The sequence below is a fragment of the Emydura macquarii genome, unplaced genomic scaffold (assembly GCF_026122565.2).
Source record: "Emydura macquarii macquarii isolate MOO-44397 ecotype Brisbane River unplaced genomic scaffold, CSIRO-AGI_Emac_v2 contig_3122, whole genome shotgun sequence".
Taxonomy (NCBI): Eukaryota; Metazoa; Chordata; order Testudines; family Chelidae; genus Emydura; species Emydura macquarii.
Window position 1 is genome coordinate 4,008,069 of NW_027133259.1, and position 17,842 is coordinate 4,025,910.

General features: G+C 46.8%; 1 protein-coding gene and 1 long non-coding RNA gene across 4 annotated transcripts; one reads left to right on the top strand and one right to left on the bottom strand.

The window, feature by feature from the left end:
• Positions 1-483: 483 nt before the first annotated feature.
• On the top strand, positions 484-3,186 carry LOC137141845 (zinc finger protein 436-like). Its single transcript, XM_067530933.1, has one exon. The coding sequence runs from the start codon at positions 490-492 to the stop codon at positions 1,480-1,482; it is 993 nt and encodes a 330-aa protein (XP_067387034.1). The 5' UTR covers positions 484-489; the 3' UTR covers positions 1,483-3,186.
• A 5,632-nt stretch (positions 3,187-8,818) lies between these two features.
• LOC137141880 (uncharacterized) lies at positions 8,819-14,728 on the bottom strand. 3 transcript variants are annotated; one of them, XR_010916759.1, is made up of 3 exons: positions 14,530-14,728; positions 11,839-12,000; positions 8,819-10,056 (listed from the first exon to the last, which is right to left on the bottom strand). It is a non-coding gene; the product is annotated as an uncharacterized lncRNA (long non-coding RNA). The 3 variants fall into 3 exon arrangements; XR_010916761.1 differs by lacking the exon at positions 8,819-10,056 and adding an exon at positions 10,147-10,412; XR_010916760.1 differs by lacking the exon at positions 8,819-10,056 and adding an exon at positions 10,509-10,959.
• Between the last annotated feature and the right edge of the window lie 3,114 nt (positions 14,729-17,842).

The following is a 17,842-nucleotide window of genomic DNA, read 5'->3' on the forward strand; positions in this document are numbered from 1 at the left end:
TCCATGAAGGGAATTCTTTCCCATTCTTCTCAGAGCAGGAGAGAAGAGATGATGGGGAAAGCTGCTTCCAGTGTAGCTGCCCTAATCCCACGGTTTGCAGTCAACCTGTCCTGCTTCATGAGCCTGGATTCTGTGGGACTGATTCTTCTCTCGCATACACCAGTGTAAATCCAGAGCACCTCAGACTAAATCACTGGGATGACACTGGTGTAAACTAGAACAGGATCAGGCTCTCGTCCTCGTCCTCTGAGGGTATGGGCTACTGGAGGGAATATGTGGGGTAGGGGAGAGAGAGAGCAGGACTGTCACAGCTGCAGATCAGGACTGAGGTGTGGTGACAGGTGTGGGTCCGTAGGAAGAGCAAGGGGAGGCACAGGTGAGAAATGAAATGCTTTGGCAGAGCAGTGAAGAGAGGGAGAGCCCAGGACTGGAACAGCAGAGGGTGCTGTATGTCTGGATTCTCATTCTGTTCCAGCAGGTGATGGGAACATGAATGAAAATGAGGAGCAGAATCCTCAGCAGGAAGGTCCCAAGACAGTGGAACCCCATCGGACGTTATCAGACTTTTTCATAAGGGACGTTTCTCCGAGTTCTGACCAGGACAAAGCCTGTGTGAGGCAGGAGATAAATTCTCCTGAGGCGAGACAGGAAAAACCCACTCGCTGTGACAGAGGCTTCAGGAAACGCAAAGACACCATCGTTCACCAGAAAACTCTCCTGGGAGAGAAGCCCTACATCTGTATTGAATGCGGGCAGAGTTTCAACCGGAGCTCAGACCTCATCCGCCATCAGCGGATCCACACGGGCGAGAAACCCTACGTCTGCACCGAGTGCGGGAAAAGCTTCAGCCGTCGCTCGCACCTTATCCAGCACCAGAGAATCCACACGGGGGAGAGACCCTACCAATGCAAAGACTGCGGGAAGAGCTTCAGCCAAAGCACGCATCTCGTGCAGCACCAAAGGAACCACACAGGAGAGAGGCCCTACGTGTGTGCAAAATGCGGAAGGAACTTCTACCAGAACTCAGGGCTCATCAGACATGCCAACTTCCACACGGGTGAGAAGCCTTACAAATGCCCCGAGTGCGGGAAATGTTTCAGCGACAGCTCCAACCTCATCGCACACCAGCGGCTGCACACAGGCGAGAAGCCCTACAAGTGCACGGACTGTGACAAATGCTTCAGTGAGAGCTCCAAGCTGATCATCCACCGCCGGACCCACACGGGAGAGAAGCCCTATATGTGTCCCGAGTGTGGGAAGAGCTTCAGCCAGAGGTCCCACCTCGTCCAGCACCGCAGGACGCACACCGGAGAGAAGCCCTACAAGTGCGCAGAGTGCGGGACAAGCTTCAGCGACAACTCCACCCTGATCCGGCACCGCAGGACCCACACTGGAGAGAAGCCCTTCAAATGCGCGCAGTGTGGAAAGAGCTTCAGCCGCAACTCATACTTAGTGTCACATCAGAGAGTGCACGTGTGGTAGGGAGCAGCGGTGACTCGGTCCTGGGCAAGTATGGTGCCATGCAGGCACACGAAATATCTGCAACGATGGGGAGTGTGGTGGCTGAATCAGAGAGGAGGATGGAACACATTCCTGGGCTGACAGGCAATGTTGGGGGTCATGGAGCAGCGGGAGCCAGGGAGCTGTGTGCTGGGACATCGATCAGTCTGGAATCTCAGAGCTGGCAGGGCCAATTTTCCTGTTGGTTCTGTTCTTTTCCAAATAATTGAATTCCGAAGTGAAGGTAAACATGCCAAGCAGTAATTTGGCTCCGGGTCACATCTGCAGCTTAGAAGATTGTGGCACACAATTGGCAGCTGGCTGGTGGCCCCTCACTTTTGCAGAATTTTAAGTTCTCCTCTCTGTAACTTTATAAAGTTCGTAGCACTTACTCTTGTGAAGAGTGACTTCAGAGCGTCACCTAGCATAGTGCTAATAACTGCGTGACTGCAGGCAAACAGGCAGAGATGCCCTGCTCCTCTGTTTAGGGTGCTAACACTGAAGACTCATGATAAAACATTTAAACTGTAATATTTTTGACTGTTTGATTAGTGCTAGTTACTTTAGCAAAAGTATCAAGCTGATGTGTTTATCCAGTGTGGCTGGATATCCTAGAAGCTAGGACTAGACAAGATGCATTAGTTCTGTGGTGTGCTTCTTATTTCTGTAATTGGCTCCACGGCGTCAGGGGAAGGGCGGAGTGCTGGTGAGAGCCGATGGAGGGTCTGGGGGCAGGAGAATAAAGAACTCCTGTGTGCACAAAAGCTCCAGAGTTTGAGCAGCTGCTGGCCAGGGAAGCTTGTGAAGGGCTCATTCTGCAGCTAGCGCTGTGAAACTCCATGCGCTCAGAACGCTTTGGGAGCCTGGAGCCACTTCTTGACACTCAACAGATGATGAAATATTATCTGACTGTATTTAAAAATGTGATACTTGGAGGGGAGCAGGGAACTTGCTTGCAGCTCCTGGAGGAGCAGGGGCCTTTGCTTCCAGCTGCTCAGGGATGTGGAGGAACTTCGTGTAGCGGATTTCTTTGTTTGCAGCTGCAGAAGAGCTGAGGCTTTCACTTGCAACTGCAAGTATTTTCCCTGGACGAGTTCAGACCAATGAGGGTTTTGGTTTTTATTTCCCAACAAATGGTCCAGAAATCTGACCCAGAGAGTCAGCCGGATTCTGGATGGATCCAGAAGCTCCAGGATTCATTGGCTCAACATACTTTCAAAGGGCATACGCGCTTTTTGGTTTGCAGACTCACAGGTTAGGCCAATGTTCAGCGCGAGCTGACTGACGTTTAATGGTCGGATCTTTTCAAATCCGAATTTGATGAAGGAACCCTACTGAACTTCGGTAAATGCCTGCTGCATGGCTGATGAGACAGCGCTCCAGAATTCAGTGGTGGGGGCTGCTTGTTCATTCCTTTGGAATCATTTACATTTGTGAATGGCACTTTTCTGTTATGAATCTGAATAAATCAAAGCATTGCAGCCGATTAATGGACTCAAGCCAGCAATTCCCAATTCTTGGCATGAGACCAACCCAAAGGAAAACCCTGGCATCCAGAATTTGGTCTCAGCGAAGCAGGGTCCCTTTTCTTACTGGAAACTCCTACCCCTGCAGTCCTCAGAGCATATGTTGTCCTTCTATGTACTTTGTAAAGTGCTGTGTACACTTAACAGTGCTCTATACATTAAAAATAACTGGGCATTTATTTCTGCTTAAAATCTTTCTGTAAACTTGTTTAAAGTTGTATGCAGAGTTGGTGCGATCTTAGGGCTCAGGAAACATTGACAGAGCCGCGAAGGTTGCTCACCACTCCAGTGAAGACACTGTCATCAGTGTCTTTGGAATTTCCTTTGTGCCCCAGACTGGATTAATTTCCCCTGTTTACTGCCATTCAGCTAAAATCATTAGCTTCCTCACACCCAGTCCTTTCCTTAGTGTTTGTGATCATCTAACTTTAGAAGGGCGATCTGGGCACTGCCTTTTCTTTGCTTATGGAGAAGTTACAGTGTATGTTCCTCTTGCAGCAGGACTTCAATCTCTACTAGGGGGACACAGCTTCACAAGCAGAATTCAGGAAAGAGCGGTACATGTAAATCTAAGAGGTCACCGAGATACGGAAAGCCTGCTCCCAGAGAGCTGAATATATGGACTCTTCCAGATGGGGTATAACCTGTCTCCTCCTTAGTAGCTTCTCTACCATTTGTCTCCGCTCTCTGGATCATATTTAGCTACCAGTGGAAAAACCTTGGTAGAAGGTAAAATTTCCTCATTTAAACAGAAATTCCTAGGAGACTGTCCGATGTTCTGGTCCCAGTCCATCAAAGGGTGTTAGTTCCCATCAGGTGCTCAGATCCTTCTGTCAGTTTAATGGTGCTTTTTAGACTACTCTAGCTTCCTATTGTGCTACTGGTTCCTAGAAACCACACTGATACCAAGGCACTTTAGAAGTACCTAAAACAGATCAATGAATGGATTAATAATGTCTCTGAAATAAAATCTCTTTTCCCAATACTCTCGGTTATCCTATCTTTCCTCCCCACTCTGAGTGAGATCTTGAACTCTCCAGGTTCATGCCCCCAGCAGGGACCACATTTGGGAATGAGTGTGCATGACCTTTTCATAGTGAGATGAAAGTTGTGTAATACAGCTGTCATGTGACCCAAATAAAAACCTGGAGGTGATGGGAATTCTTAGGATTTCCCTTCAGTTTCATCTAACCTCTCTCTATGAAGGTAAGATAAAAGCCCAGAGCATGACACAACCCCCTCACTCCCTTACAGGAACAGTCAAGTGGTGTACTCTGATTCTGGAGTAATCCACTGTTAGATGAACGAAGCGATAGCAGATCTGAGGTCTGGGTTGGAGAGGTTATTCCCACAGTCCTGGCAGCTGGGTGGTTTGTGATCTGTTCTATGGGTCCTCCTTAGAATAGCACATGTGACAATGCGTGCTATGATGAAGGCTGAAATGCAATTTCCATTATAACCCCCCCCCCCCCCTTGCTGTTCATAACTTTGGCAAATTCCTTTTAGGTTGACATTTTCAATGCCTAGTCTCAGGAGCCATTGATAAGGTGCGTGCATACTAACAAACCAGCACACCCCAACAGAACGCATGGAGCCAGATTAATGGCTACACCAACGAGGCTAGCCCAAAAGGGCCATAAGGCAGCCATAAGCCACATGCAAGGGAATATGCCCAGTTCACGGAGGCTCTCTCCCCCCTCAGAGCAGGGGGCATCTAGGATGTGTCAGGGGCATAGCAGATCGAAGGCTGAGGGAGATGTAGCTAGGGCAATCTGGGTTTTCCCTGCTGTCACAAATCCTATAGGGGCTTTAAAAACACAACACTGAAACAAGACACTCCACTGCACACGTTTCTCCCCCCGGGGAGAGGACGAGGAACACGCATATAATATATATCTTAATGAATGTGCTTAATGCACTGCTGGAAGGGGCTCCGGTACTACGGTGACAATGAGCGTGGCATAAGCACCTGAACAGAACAGGAGTGCAAGGTGGAGCTGCTCTGGCCTATGCTGTGGGGCCTTTTTCAGTTCTGGAAACAAAGGTGCAGAGGGATTAAGTAATTTACCTAAAGTGTTATAGTCTTGACTCTCAGGATCAGACCTAGTCCACGGTGCTAGTGCAGCCCTGTGGGCCACTGCAGACAGTCATCAGTTACAACAGCCCAAACTAGCCCCGGGATCAAAGGGGTTCACAGCCACCTTCGCCCCTCGGGTCCTGTGCGAAGCACAGCTCAGTGGACCCTGAGGGCCTGGCTCAATGTGTTCAGTGGACCCAGGGCATGTCACTACATCCCGTGTTTTAGCTAGCCCGCGGCAATTCTATGTGTCACCCACCACAGAGGGCCCATTGTCTGAGGCCACAAACGCAGCGCTGGTCAGCCTCTCCTCTGCCCCTTCCTTCATCTTGCACAATAGCTTGGAAGCAATGTGTGATTTATAGAAACTGCACATGCAGAGAGTAGCATCTGCCTGGGGATGCTGCTGCTGAACTCGTCCCCGTAGGAGCACTGACACACACACACACACACACACACACACTGTACGTGGTCTGACCACCAGCACTCATGAGTCACGTTTAGGAACTGCCTTCCCATGTGCCTCCTGAGGTCATCCAGTTCAATGCAAAACTGGCATTCATTTAACTCCAGGGTACCTCTGTGAAAAAGGGAATCTCATTTTTCAGATCCTTGGCCCTAGTAGTACCAATTGTTTGCTCCACTCCAACAGTGCAAAGCAGGCCGGCTTTAAGTCTAAACGGTCAACGAGGATTCCCCTGCTGCCGAGGAATCTCCCAGCACTGGTGGTCCTACGTCAGCCCTGACAAAGGTGGCATGCTGGGAGCTTGAGAGGACACTAACAGAACACACTGCATCCGAGATCAAGAGCATGGACAGGAGGTTCATAGCCACCTTTGCCCCTACCGGCCTGGGTCATGTGCGGCGCACAGCTGAGCTGAACCTGAAGGTTGGGGCCATAGTGAAGGTAGTCACTTGTGGACCTGGCAGTTTGGAGAACTGTTTTGTAAGCCTTGTTGGGCTCTGATTTGGGTGTAACCTTGAGCACTTCACTAACAATAACTTCTCTCTGCAAAATGGGGGTAATGCCATTTACTTGTCTGAGAAGAGATGTTGTGAAACCTAATTAAATAATCTGCCAGACCCTCGGGTTGTAAGTCTGGCTGAACCAGCCCGGAAGAACACCTTATTATTAAAGCAAGGCAGAAGAGGTAGGACTAGAATTCAGTTTGGGGCTTCCAACTCTGCATCTGCTCCTCTGCCAATATTACACTGCAATAGGCATAATGCAATCTTGGCAATCTTCGCTCAGTTTTTAGGGCTTCATTTGTAACAATAGATACTTAATACTGCATGAACATAATTTGTGTGTGCAACTACCCTAAATCCACCATGAGCCGTGTGATCAAGGGTCATGAGTGGAGAAAACAGACAAGGGAGAAGCCCTGAATTCCTTTCCCATAGGAGAGAAAAGAGATGACTTATGGAAGATAGCCCCATGTCTCTCAATTCTCCAGGAAGTGAAAGAGATACTTCCTGAATACACTAGAGAGCCTACTATCTTCCCCCCAAAAACAACTGCAGGTAGAGGGAACCTGCAGAAGAAGGGGATGGATTTAGGGATGGAAGATTGCAGGCTTTTGTGACATGGATCTCTATATATTCAAATAATCAAGAACATACATGCAGAAGTTTGTCTGAGGGCCCAGACTTCTTGAGGGTTTAATAATTAAGATGTTTCTATTAAAGAATAAGCTGAAATCAGCAGGAATGACCACATAACCTTCTGGCCTAGAATAACCAATATCTGGATAATTGTCCCTAGGAATTATTTTTGTAAGTATTAGGTTATTAGTAGTATCATAGCATGTAGGAGCACTGGTCATAGAGCAGGACCCCGTTGTGCTAGGTGCTGTACAAACACAGAACAAACAAACAAAAAATCAATCCTTACCCTAAAGAGCTTACAATCTAAGTATAAGACCAGAGACAACAGGTGAAAACAGACTGACATGGGAGCACAAGGACACAATATTGGTTGGCGTGATAGGCAGTGGTGTCAGCATACCAGCGGCCTAAACATAGTCAGGTTTTTTGTAGGCCACACAGCAAGAGAGAGCTTTGAAGGAGAAGAACTGAGTTCATTTTGCAGAGGTTTGTGGGGAGTTTCTTCCACGTGTGGGGGCAGCATGGGAGAAAAGCACCGAGGTGCTTGTCTGACAATTTAACAAGTGGGCGATGGAGGCTGGCACCAGGGGCTGAGTGGAGGCAGGAGTGTACCACACGGACCAACATTTTCAAATTAATTTCAGGAACCATCCTGCTCCCCCCTCTCCCCAACACCCCACTGCTCCCCTCCAGCCCCACTAACACACCCACTGCCATCCCCTGGCCCCCTCACGACCACCCCTGTTCAATCTTCCCCTCTAGTGCCTCGTAGTCTGTAGAACACACAGTGAAGCAAGTAGAGTCGCATACCCCAATCCACATGGGGCCCGCCCTGGTAGGGCTCTAATAAACTCGGCCATAGGCAGCGTTCAGGGAGGAAGGGCCGCAATTACACCTCTCCTTAACGTAGATCAATGCCCTTCCACCTGCCTCCACCCTGTGCCACCAAGCCTGCAGCCCCACACTTAATATCTATCCCCCTGCCCTGCCATTGGCCACTGAGCCTGTCTGACCCCACCTCTCACACTCCCATTGGTGGTCGCTAAGCAGAGGGCATCTAGATTACCCATAATCTTGTGCGTCAGCCCTACAGGTGCATCAGTCCTTCTCACTGACTCAGAGAGGGGCTGATGCATATGAGTCTGGCCTGAGTAACGTTATTTTTTTGAGGGAGGGAGGGAGAGAGAGATAACAATAAATGGGGAGTCAGGGGCTTATTGGTTGCAAATGGGAGTCTCCTGGACATACCAGAAAACTTGGTTAGTCTGGAGTCAACTTTCAATAGTAAATGACAGTGGGAGGGAGGGAGGGGATGGGCCATGAAGGGACTTGAAAATGAAGACAAGCAGCTTCTGTTTGACAGCAGAGAAGAGGTAGCCAGTGGAGGGATTTGAAGAGGGGTACATCGTCAAAGTGACAGAGCTGGAAAAGGATCTTTGTAGCAGCATTCTGAATGGATATTCAGGGGCAAGTCTGCATACATCAAGGCAGAGACTAGAATGTTACAGTAATATTAATACTAGTAATATTAGCTAGGTCCCTGGAAGGGGTTAGAGAGCACATCAGTGAGGTTGCTAGAATATTTATGGAAGGGTGTAGGGGGTAATGAAAACCTCAAGGGTAATTTTGAGCTGCATTCTGAAATCACTAGGGGACATGGGAGGTATCTGGGGTGATGTGTAGGGGCATTTTAACACAGATTGTTTGCAAACATGTTTTGCTTCCAGACAGCTCATGCCTCTTTCTAAAGACCCTCTGCTGAAACTTTGATGCAGCTCCAGTTTTTAAAGAGTAGCAGACGGAGGCGTTCAAGCAGCAGTCATGTGAGAGTGGTGACAGACGGGAATGATATTGTGAAGGAAAGAAAAGAACCTGCTTTTCTCATGTCTGGAAAGTTAAAGGTTAAAAACCACACAGCTCCTACAGCCTCACTGTCCTAGAGAGGAGTAGGAAGTATGGGCATGGTAAAATGTGAATTTCCTGAGCCCAGCTCTCTGTCCCTGCTACGTATGTAGAAACTGGGCACCAGATCAAGAATGGACAGTGATGGCAAAGTGATGAAACCCCAACCCCAAGGGAAAGGCCTGTTCTGGGATCTCAGGGTATGTCTACACTGCAATTAAACACCCATGGCTGGCCTGTGTCAGCTGACATGGGCCAGGGCTATGTGACTATGTAGATGCTCAGACACAGGCTAGAACCTGAGCTTTGATTCCCTGCAAGGGAGGGGTGGTTCCAGACAGAGCCAACCTCCAGCCTGAGTATCTACACTAGCAATTAAACTGCACCCTAGCCTGAGCCCAATAATGTGGGCCAACCACGGATGTTTAATTGCAGTGTAGACATACCGTACCCACCTCTGACAGACACCATCTCCTCTCAGATTTTGCTAACATGCTAATAAAGTGTTTCAGTTTTAACCTGAGTCTTCCTGCTTGGCGCACACAGCACCTCGACTGAAAGGGCTGAATCCCCCTCTCCAGTGATACACCCTGCTGGGAGCCTTAGGAGAGTACAGGGGGAAGGTTTCATTTATTATCAGCCAGCCCAGAACAGGGAGAGAAGACTCTGTGAAGAGGGGAGACAGAGGACACACCCACAGGGCCAAGGAGTGGTGTTTGTAATAATTCATCCCACGCAGCGTACACTGTGGTGGAAAAGAAAAGCTGGAGGGAACCCAGGAACAGCACAGGAGTGAAAGGGAAGCGGAGTCTGTGCAGATGCAGCGCAACAGGACCCTCTGCGACACAACTAGCAGAAAGGCAGCATGGAGGAGGGCAGTGAGTCTTGTGTAGCTAGAGCTGGTATTTCATACAGCACCACTGGTGTGGGCCAGAGAGGGGATGGGTTCCCCCCTAAGTAAAAAGGAGAGGTACTTAAAATGTGTCTCTCCTTCCCTTAGCTCTAACGTAGTAGATGAGTTTCCATAGGGGAACATTCTCTCTATTTATCCCCACACTTGCCCATCATTATAGTATCCACAGCCCTGAAGTACTTAAAATAGCAAATCTCACCAATCTCTCTTCCTTCCCCCTTGGTAGGAGAAAAAGCTGGAGGAGGTCACAGTCTGTTTATTTGTTGTAGGTGCACAGTGCTGTGAGGAGTTAGTGAGGGTAAGCTAGTTCAGAGGGGAGTTTTGCATTCAATTCTGAATGCAGTGAGGTCCACGGGCATGCTTGTCTCTTGGGGGAGTGAGGGCTGTAGTCTAGGTTTAGCCACTGAAATGTCTGTCTTGACAAGGCCCCTCCTAGTGGTTGAGAGCTGCTTAGTTCCAGTGGAATGTAACTGGCATGGGTATCTTCATCACGGCAAGAGACATGGCCTCCCAGGTAGCTACCGTCAACCCTGTGAAAGTCAGGACAGGGCCTATATTCAATGGGGAGCTAGTGCAGAGCATGGAGCTCTGGGGGGAGAATGTGTTGCTGAGTTGTTTCAGGTCAGACGTGTGGATTACCACCATGCCCCCTGGGGCTCTCATCTCTGAACTTCAGTCCCACTGCATGAACACTCCTGAGGGGGCATAATATGGAGTAGCCAGCACACAGGAACTATTGCACTAGCCCACTCAAACTTTTACAGATAGAGAGACTAATGAAGGGAGCCACCTCAGTAGCTTTGTTGTGTTAGTTGAAGAGGGGGAGCTGCGGGCATGGGGTGAGGTGGGTATGCCTATTTCCATGTTCGCTACTTAATTTTTTCCCCTAAAAAAAAAAAATGAGGTACTTGCTATCTTGAGATTTATTCCTCCCCGCCCCCCCAAAAAATCTGCCCTGTCCCTGCATTCCCCTGCTTTTCTGTGTCATACTTCCCATTCCTGGGCTTCCTACCCAGCCTTCTTTTCCAAATTCCTCTCATCCTTCAACCCACATCAAACAGAGAAAAAACACAACACATGGACATTTTACAGTCTTGTGATCTTGTTCTGGTTCCAGGGCAACAGTTCAGCCACTAGGGAGGTGGGCTAGATCGGAAAACGATTACCCAGCTGGGCAGTTGCTTGATTGCCCTTGTGAGATGAATGTGTGGTTTCAGGCTAGATCCAAATGGATGGGTGGCCACATCAAATGCTATCTCATCACAGCTGGCCCCTTTGTGGACAACTTCAGCAGAGAAGGCAAGGGTGAGTGGGTTATACAGGCTGAACTGACTTTAGTCCTGGAAATGTCCCCTGCGGGACAAATGCTGAAGCGCATTGGTAGACAATGGCACAGTACTGGTGGGAAGTGCTCACCACTCCTGATTATTGTTCTAGGAATCATAAGACAAGAAAAATCAGCTGACTGTCAGGCTGGTCCCAGTCATGTTCCTCTGTACCAGATATGGACTAGGCTACAGAGCTTGCTTATAGACACACGAGATGTGATCATTCATCATAAGATCCTTAATGCTCTGCCAGTTATGGCTCAGGTTAGTTTAAAAAAGGTATTTTATAGACAGTGCACCTACTGGTGGAACTGTAGAATACAGTTTAACAGCCCATTAGTGCTAGTGAAAATGCTGACTGTAAATAGGATTCCTTAGTTTTCTTCCTAATGCATTGAATTTAATCTGAATGGGAGAATAAATGCCTGTGTTTCTAACTCAGGAGAAAGGTTTCTCTCTTTATGGACAAATGTTCAAAGGTATTTAGGCACCTAAAGATGCAGATGGGTGGTTAGGTGCCTAATTCCCATTGATTTCCATGGAGGGAGAGGGGGGAAATCAATGAGTACAACCTCAAAATCTTATATAGCACTTCCCATTATTAAGATGCCAGAGCAAGTCACAAAGGAGGTCAGTATCGTTACCTACATTTTACAGATGGTGAGTGAGAGGCACAGAGCAATTAAAGTGACTTGCCCAAGGTCATCCAGCAGGCCAGGAGCAGAGCTAGGAATAGAACCCACATATCCTGAGTGGGGTGCGTTATCTAGTAGGCCATGGCGCCTCCCCCTCTGCGCTAAGTTAGGTGCCGAGACACTTGAAAATCCCACTACATGCCTATCTGCATCCTTAATAATAAAATACCTAGCTCTTTTCATCAGCAGATCTCAAGAGTATTTTACAAAGGAAATCAATGTCTTTCTCCCCCCCCAGATAAGGCACAAAGAGGTGAAGTGACTGGTCTAGTCACCCAGTGGCTCATACCTTCAAAAGTTTGGCCCTGTGTCTCTGGCAGCATGGGAGAAGGGAAATCCTTCTGTCTTGCAGAATCTGGGGAAGCAGCATGCTTCTGTTGCTGGCAGACTGCGTGGGAAGTGTCTTGGTGTTGCAAAGAGAAGAGGTGAATACTTCTGTCTGTTGTAGGTCCTGTGAGAAAGGAGGAAAACCCATATAGACTTGATTCTTAATAGCATTGTGTAGTCCTTTGGACCCATGCAGAGACGCCGGGAAAGGCAGCATTCTGATGTGGTAGCGCTTTATTACAGGACTCTCATTGTTTTTACACAGAACGGAATATATAGGTCTTAGGCCCTGATGCTACAAGTTACTGCATGCATATGGACCCGTGCCCACACAGAGGCCCACTGATCTCAATGGGGTCAGCCTATGCTGAGTACCTTACAGGCTCAGGGCCTGAATTTGCCTTGCCTTCCCACAGCTCCAGCTTTTGTTTGCTTATGTATAGGCATATTTCCACCTCAGTTTTAACACTGACACTTCATCCTAGTTATGGAGTTAATTGGTAGGAGAACTAAGCCTGTGGAGACAGAGAAAACTAGCATATGATCTGGCCCTTTTGGCTGACAGCAAAGCGGAATTGGTAAACATGGTATCAGAGTGGACATCCGTGTTTGAAGACCATGGTTTGAAGGTGAACCAAAAGAAAATGAAGTTATGCTAGGAGGGAAGGTGGAAGAAGAGCTGTTGATGGACATTTCAGGAGAAAAGCTGAATCAGAAGAGAGAATGTGTACTTGGAAAGTACACAATGCCATCAGAAAGAAATCTGGAGAGCTGAAAAGAAGAATCCAGCGTACAAGAGCAGCAGTGAAAGAAGTGGCAGGAATATGTGGGATTAGCAATGAAGTAACAAACTGAAATGAAAGTTTATGCCACCTGTGTTTGTCCCTACCTGCTCTATGATTTGGAATAAAAAAATAAATAAAAACCCCATTTTTATTCTTGCATAGAGCATCCACATGTGGAGTTATTCTGGAATAGCTATAGCAGAATAGTTTAATTCCACGCTAGCTATTCTGGTCAATGGAGACAAGCCCTTATTTAGAGAATTATTAATAATTTGCATTGCAGTAGCACCCAAAAGACTAATCTAGTTGAGGGTCCCCTTGTGCTAGTTACTGTACAACCACATAGGAAGACATGCCCTGCCCTGATCAGCTCCTGTCTATGAATCAGCAGAGGATTGCTGGGAGCATGTGTGGCAGTTACTTAATGGTAAACTAATGAGAAGCTAAGGGATTGGCTTGGGTACTGGGGACAGAAGAATCCTGAGAAGCATGGACACAAATCAGCTCAGAAATTGGCACTTAGTGTTTTAAGGGTGAACTGTAAAGGTAGAAAAGAATTGGTGCTTGTCCTTTTGTTTTTGATGATGGAGAAGGAAAGCATGAAAGTTTAAAAAAAAAAAACAACCAAGAGGAAAAAGAAAATCTCTGCCCGTTTTTCACATTAACCAGGTCAAGGTGTTGGATTTTGGGGGGTAGGGGAGGGAAGAAGGTGGTGGTGCTCTAAGGTCTTCCCCACAGAATTAATAGGGTTAGATGCCTCTAACAATAGATTGTGCATGCCATCTGGCTCTCCCACTGGGGCTTTATGAGGCCCCAGGGCTCTGCTAGGATCCCTGGACTTCTCACCACTTCTATTTTGCCTCTGATCACAGAGGCGCCGTCTCCCAAATACCACTCACAACATTAGATGTCATTTACAGTAATTAGTGCAGATCTGTGTCATCCCCCAACCCACTTGGGGAACAAGTGAGATAGAAGTGATGATTGATGTTTAAACATCATCACTGGGCATCTAAATCAAGCCCTAATAGTTAATGGGCAATTTACAGCACTTAGCTCTCTTGTTCCAGGATCTCTGCAGATACATAGACCTACCTCTTGTCTGGGCAAAGGCCTATTCTAGAGCTTTTATAAAGCCTAAGTTGGACATGCCTTAAACATTTGTTCCAGGGAGGGGGGAAAGGAGGATGGAAGCAGCACCAATTCAGCAACACTGAAACTGTGCATTTATTCATTTTACTGAACTGCATCTGTTAAAAAGCAAAATTCATTCAAGTATTTTGTTGTGACATTTTCAGAGTGAGTATTGAAACTGTTATTTCAAACTGAAAGAGCAATATTTAAAAGTCAAAATGTTTTAAAAAGTCTCAAATCAAACCTCAAGTATTTTGTTTGGCCCAGTGCAATTTTTTCCCTCTTCAGAATTCCTAGCCAAACAACAAAAATCCATTATTTATCCAGCTCTTGTCCACACAAGGCTTTACAAAGACATCAGCTGTCTTGGATTAATTGGCAGCCAATAAATAGAGTTTTTTTTCAAAGGAAGGTAAGTCCTAAGAAATAACAACTCAAGGGTTACACTTGTTTTTAAAGGAAAGCAGAGATTCTGGAGACTAGACAGCAGCTTACCACCACATCCATGTCCTGAGAAATGCAGACCCTGTTTGCCCTAGGATACTCTGACCCTGTCCATACTTGGGAAGATTAATAAGCATTTTTCTGCCCTCGTATGCCTGTACCATGGTAGCAACAGTGGAGACATAGCCTGGAATAGGCACAGGGTTATCTAGCCCTGCAGGCTATCTGCATTCCCAGCATGAGGGGGGTTTATTTCCCCATCCTTAAGGGACTATTAAGAATACACTGACCTTTTAAGATCCTATTCTCTTAGTCTTCCAGGACTATGCCAGCTGCTTGTTAATCCTTGTATTGAAATCTTCTCAAGGGTCCAACAACATGGGTCTTAGTAAGTCCACTCCCCCTTGGCTATTTCCTAGCACTCTCATCCCAGGGATTTTTTGGATCTGTTCCTTAGGCAGTACCGATTCCCTCAGGGTAGTCCCCTATCTCTTTAGCAGCTGCCCTGTTCTGCCTAAGCTATAGCCTTTTATCCCAGCTATTGCTAGTCAAATAATCAGCCACAAGTGGGGAAGTAGCAGGTTTATCCATTAACCCCTTTGTGACTGTTGCAGCGTAGGCTCTATGCACCACATCATACACAGGTAACCAGTTTCTCAAAGCACATATGAGAGCCCTGAAGTACCAGGCCTGTATGCTGAGCCCAGTTGGGGCTGATAGTTTGGTTTCCTTTTCCTTTTTCTTTATCTGGGACCAGAAGTGCAGGGAGCAGTAGTAGGAAGTGTCCCAGGGAGTGTAACGCCCCAGGTGTAAACTCAGACCCATTCTCTGCTGGAGCGGACATGCAATCCAAAACTGATGGGAAGAAGTTCAATGAGGCGAGACGTGTTGTCTCTTCTTTAGACGCTATCACAATTTCCATATACAGGGACTTACGATGCACACTTATTACGCCATCTGCCAGTGTAGGAATGTAGAATGGCTTCCCAAGTCTTGAGTCAGCACTTCCTAGGTCAGCACTCCCTGCCAGGGTGAAGCCAGTCTTATTGTGAGCATGTGTCTGCTGCTGAGGTAGGAGGGGAGTAGAATAATTCTGCAGACACATCATGGCTGTACTTTGACAAAGAAACAAAACACAGAGTCATTTCTCCTCCTTAGAAAACTCTTGGTGTTGGGCTGAGAGGGTGGATTTGCACTGACATAGCGTTTTGAAGTTTCCTTTCAAACAGAGTGTTGATCCACCAGAAATATAAAAGACAGAGAAGAGCCGTGAGCCAAAGCCAAACTGGGAATTTCACAGAGTATTCTAACAAAAAGGAGAAAGTACAGCTTTATCCAGGGAGACCAGAGTATCAGAACATTCCTGCATGGCATGCCTGTCAGAGAACCCACACAGGGGAACACCCCCTACAGATGTTCACAGTGTGGGGAAAGCCTCGGAAACAAGGCACTTCTCTTACTGCATCAGAGTCTCCATATGGAGTAGAAATCAAGGGGACAGCTGCATTTTTAGGTGCATCGGTCACTCTTCCAATGAACAAAATACATTCTCTGGGGGTTGTAGCATGTGAGCGAGCACAGGAGGTAGAGCAAGCATGGTCGTGAGGTGACTGCTCCTTCGGGGATTGGGTGTTCTGAACTTGAGCTAGTCAGAATTCGAAGCATGAGGGAGGGTGGAGCTGTCATTCTAAAAGACTGGGCACTTGTAGATGGAGTGGTGAGAAGTAAAGTGAAGAGAAAGCAGAGAACATGTTGAAGGGAGTGATTCTGGACACCAGAACAGCAGAGAGAGCAGTTGTAGGGGTCATTGACCAGAGACTGGGATGGGATAAGAGAGACATTTTTTTTTCTTCTCTTATGTATTTGTATTACTGACAGAGCAGATGCAGGAGACAGTCACCTGAAGTTAATCTGTGAAGCATCAAGACCTTTGGGTTCCTTTATTGTGCAAATTAAGTTACATTGATTCTGGAAGGCAGACTCACACACTCTGCAAAGAGTAGGGAGAGAATAAATAGCCTCTTGTAATCAGAAGTGGACAAAGACAAGTAAAACAGCTCAGAAGTCATTTAATCACACACAACACAAATTAAGTCTGTTCATTCCCACCTGTAGCGAGGGGCCTACAAAGTTCTGAAGCTACTAAATGCATTTGAGAGAAGTATGCAGGAGCAAATAGTTTCTGAATATTTCACTGCGTGATAGTAAAACTCCAGTTTGCTCTAACTATGGATTTATCCATTCTCCTGGCAAAAGTTGCTTTAAAATGGGATTGAAGCGGGGAGCTATAAGTATACTGCACCCAAAAGAATATCCTACTGACTTAAGGGAGATTGAGTTGCACATGCTCTTTCCCCAAAACCTCAGGAAGTGACTTAGAATGAAAAGTAATTAGCACTAGCAATTTAGTTTCCTGGTGCATTTCAGCAGTCTCTTATCCCGTCTCCTAGTCTAGAGTCTCACATTAGGTGCAGTTAGGGTGAGCAGATGTCCAGATTGTATAGGGACCCTCTGATATTCTAAATGATGTATTAAAGCCACTGTTCTTTACAAGTGTACATAGTACAGGACAACTGAAAGCATGGGGGTATGAACTGCTGGGATCAATGATGTAAAAATGTTGTATGCTGAATAACAATACTATCACCTTGTTCTTATATAATGCTTTGCATAAGTAGACCTCAAAGTGCTTTACAGATGGGAAAACAGGCACAGGGAGCTGAAATAAAGAGAACCATTCACTCCTCTGTGTGTTAATGGGGGAGGGAGGAATGAATAGGCTTCACTATGGAGGAAGTAAAGATATGTTTTTCAGAGGTACAGAAGAATTTATGACACTGAAATATGACAGGAGATGCAGAGACTAAGGCTTTCACACCAATGGTGATGATAACGTACAGAGACAGAGAAGGGGACTGTACTAGAGAAGAGCTGCTGGGCTCTGCTGTTTTCATAATACAAGAACAAGGAGACATGCGATGAAACAGAAATGTAACCCTTCTGCCAATTGGAGTCACAGCAACAAGGGCCAGATTCAATATCTAGGGGTCCCTTTTCAACAATACAACACAGAGCTGGCTCAAGCTCCCACCCAGTAACTTGGGACGATTACACACCACCCCTTGGGGGCCTGTAAGAGGTAATACTTCCCCTCTGACAAGCACAGAGACTGAGTGTACAAAATACATTTTTCTGTGATCTCTGGAGGTCCCACCATTTAACACAGCTTTCCAGGATTTCAGCTGTTTGTGGGGCAGCCTCCTGCATCAGAGATGCTGTTTTAAAGCAGGTCTAATGCTTAGGCCTAGGTATCAGTAATGTCAGTTCTATTAGTCTGCAACAAGACTCTCAAGTGAGTCTTAATCAGCTCTACCGTTACACACCACTCAGTCTTTAGTGGAGCTGAGACAGGCAGAGACACTATTTGAGGGATCTTATGCCTTTTTGAAACCTTGAGGTAAGCTCCCCAGTTTAAATAGGAGCTGCACTTGTTAACACTAGCATTTGCACTGCTACTGCTACAGCAGTGGCTGTAATACAGTGACTCACCAGCCTCGGCCAGGCCTAAAGTCTTTCCTCCCAATTAAAATCTCTTTTTTTCTA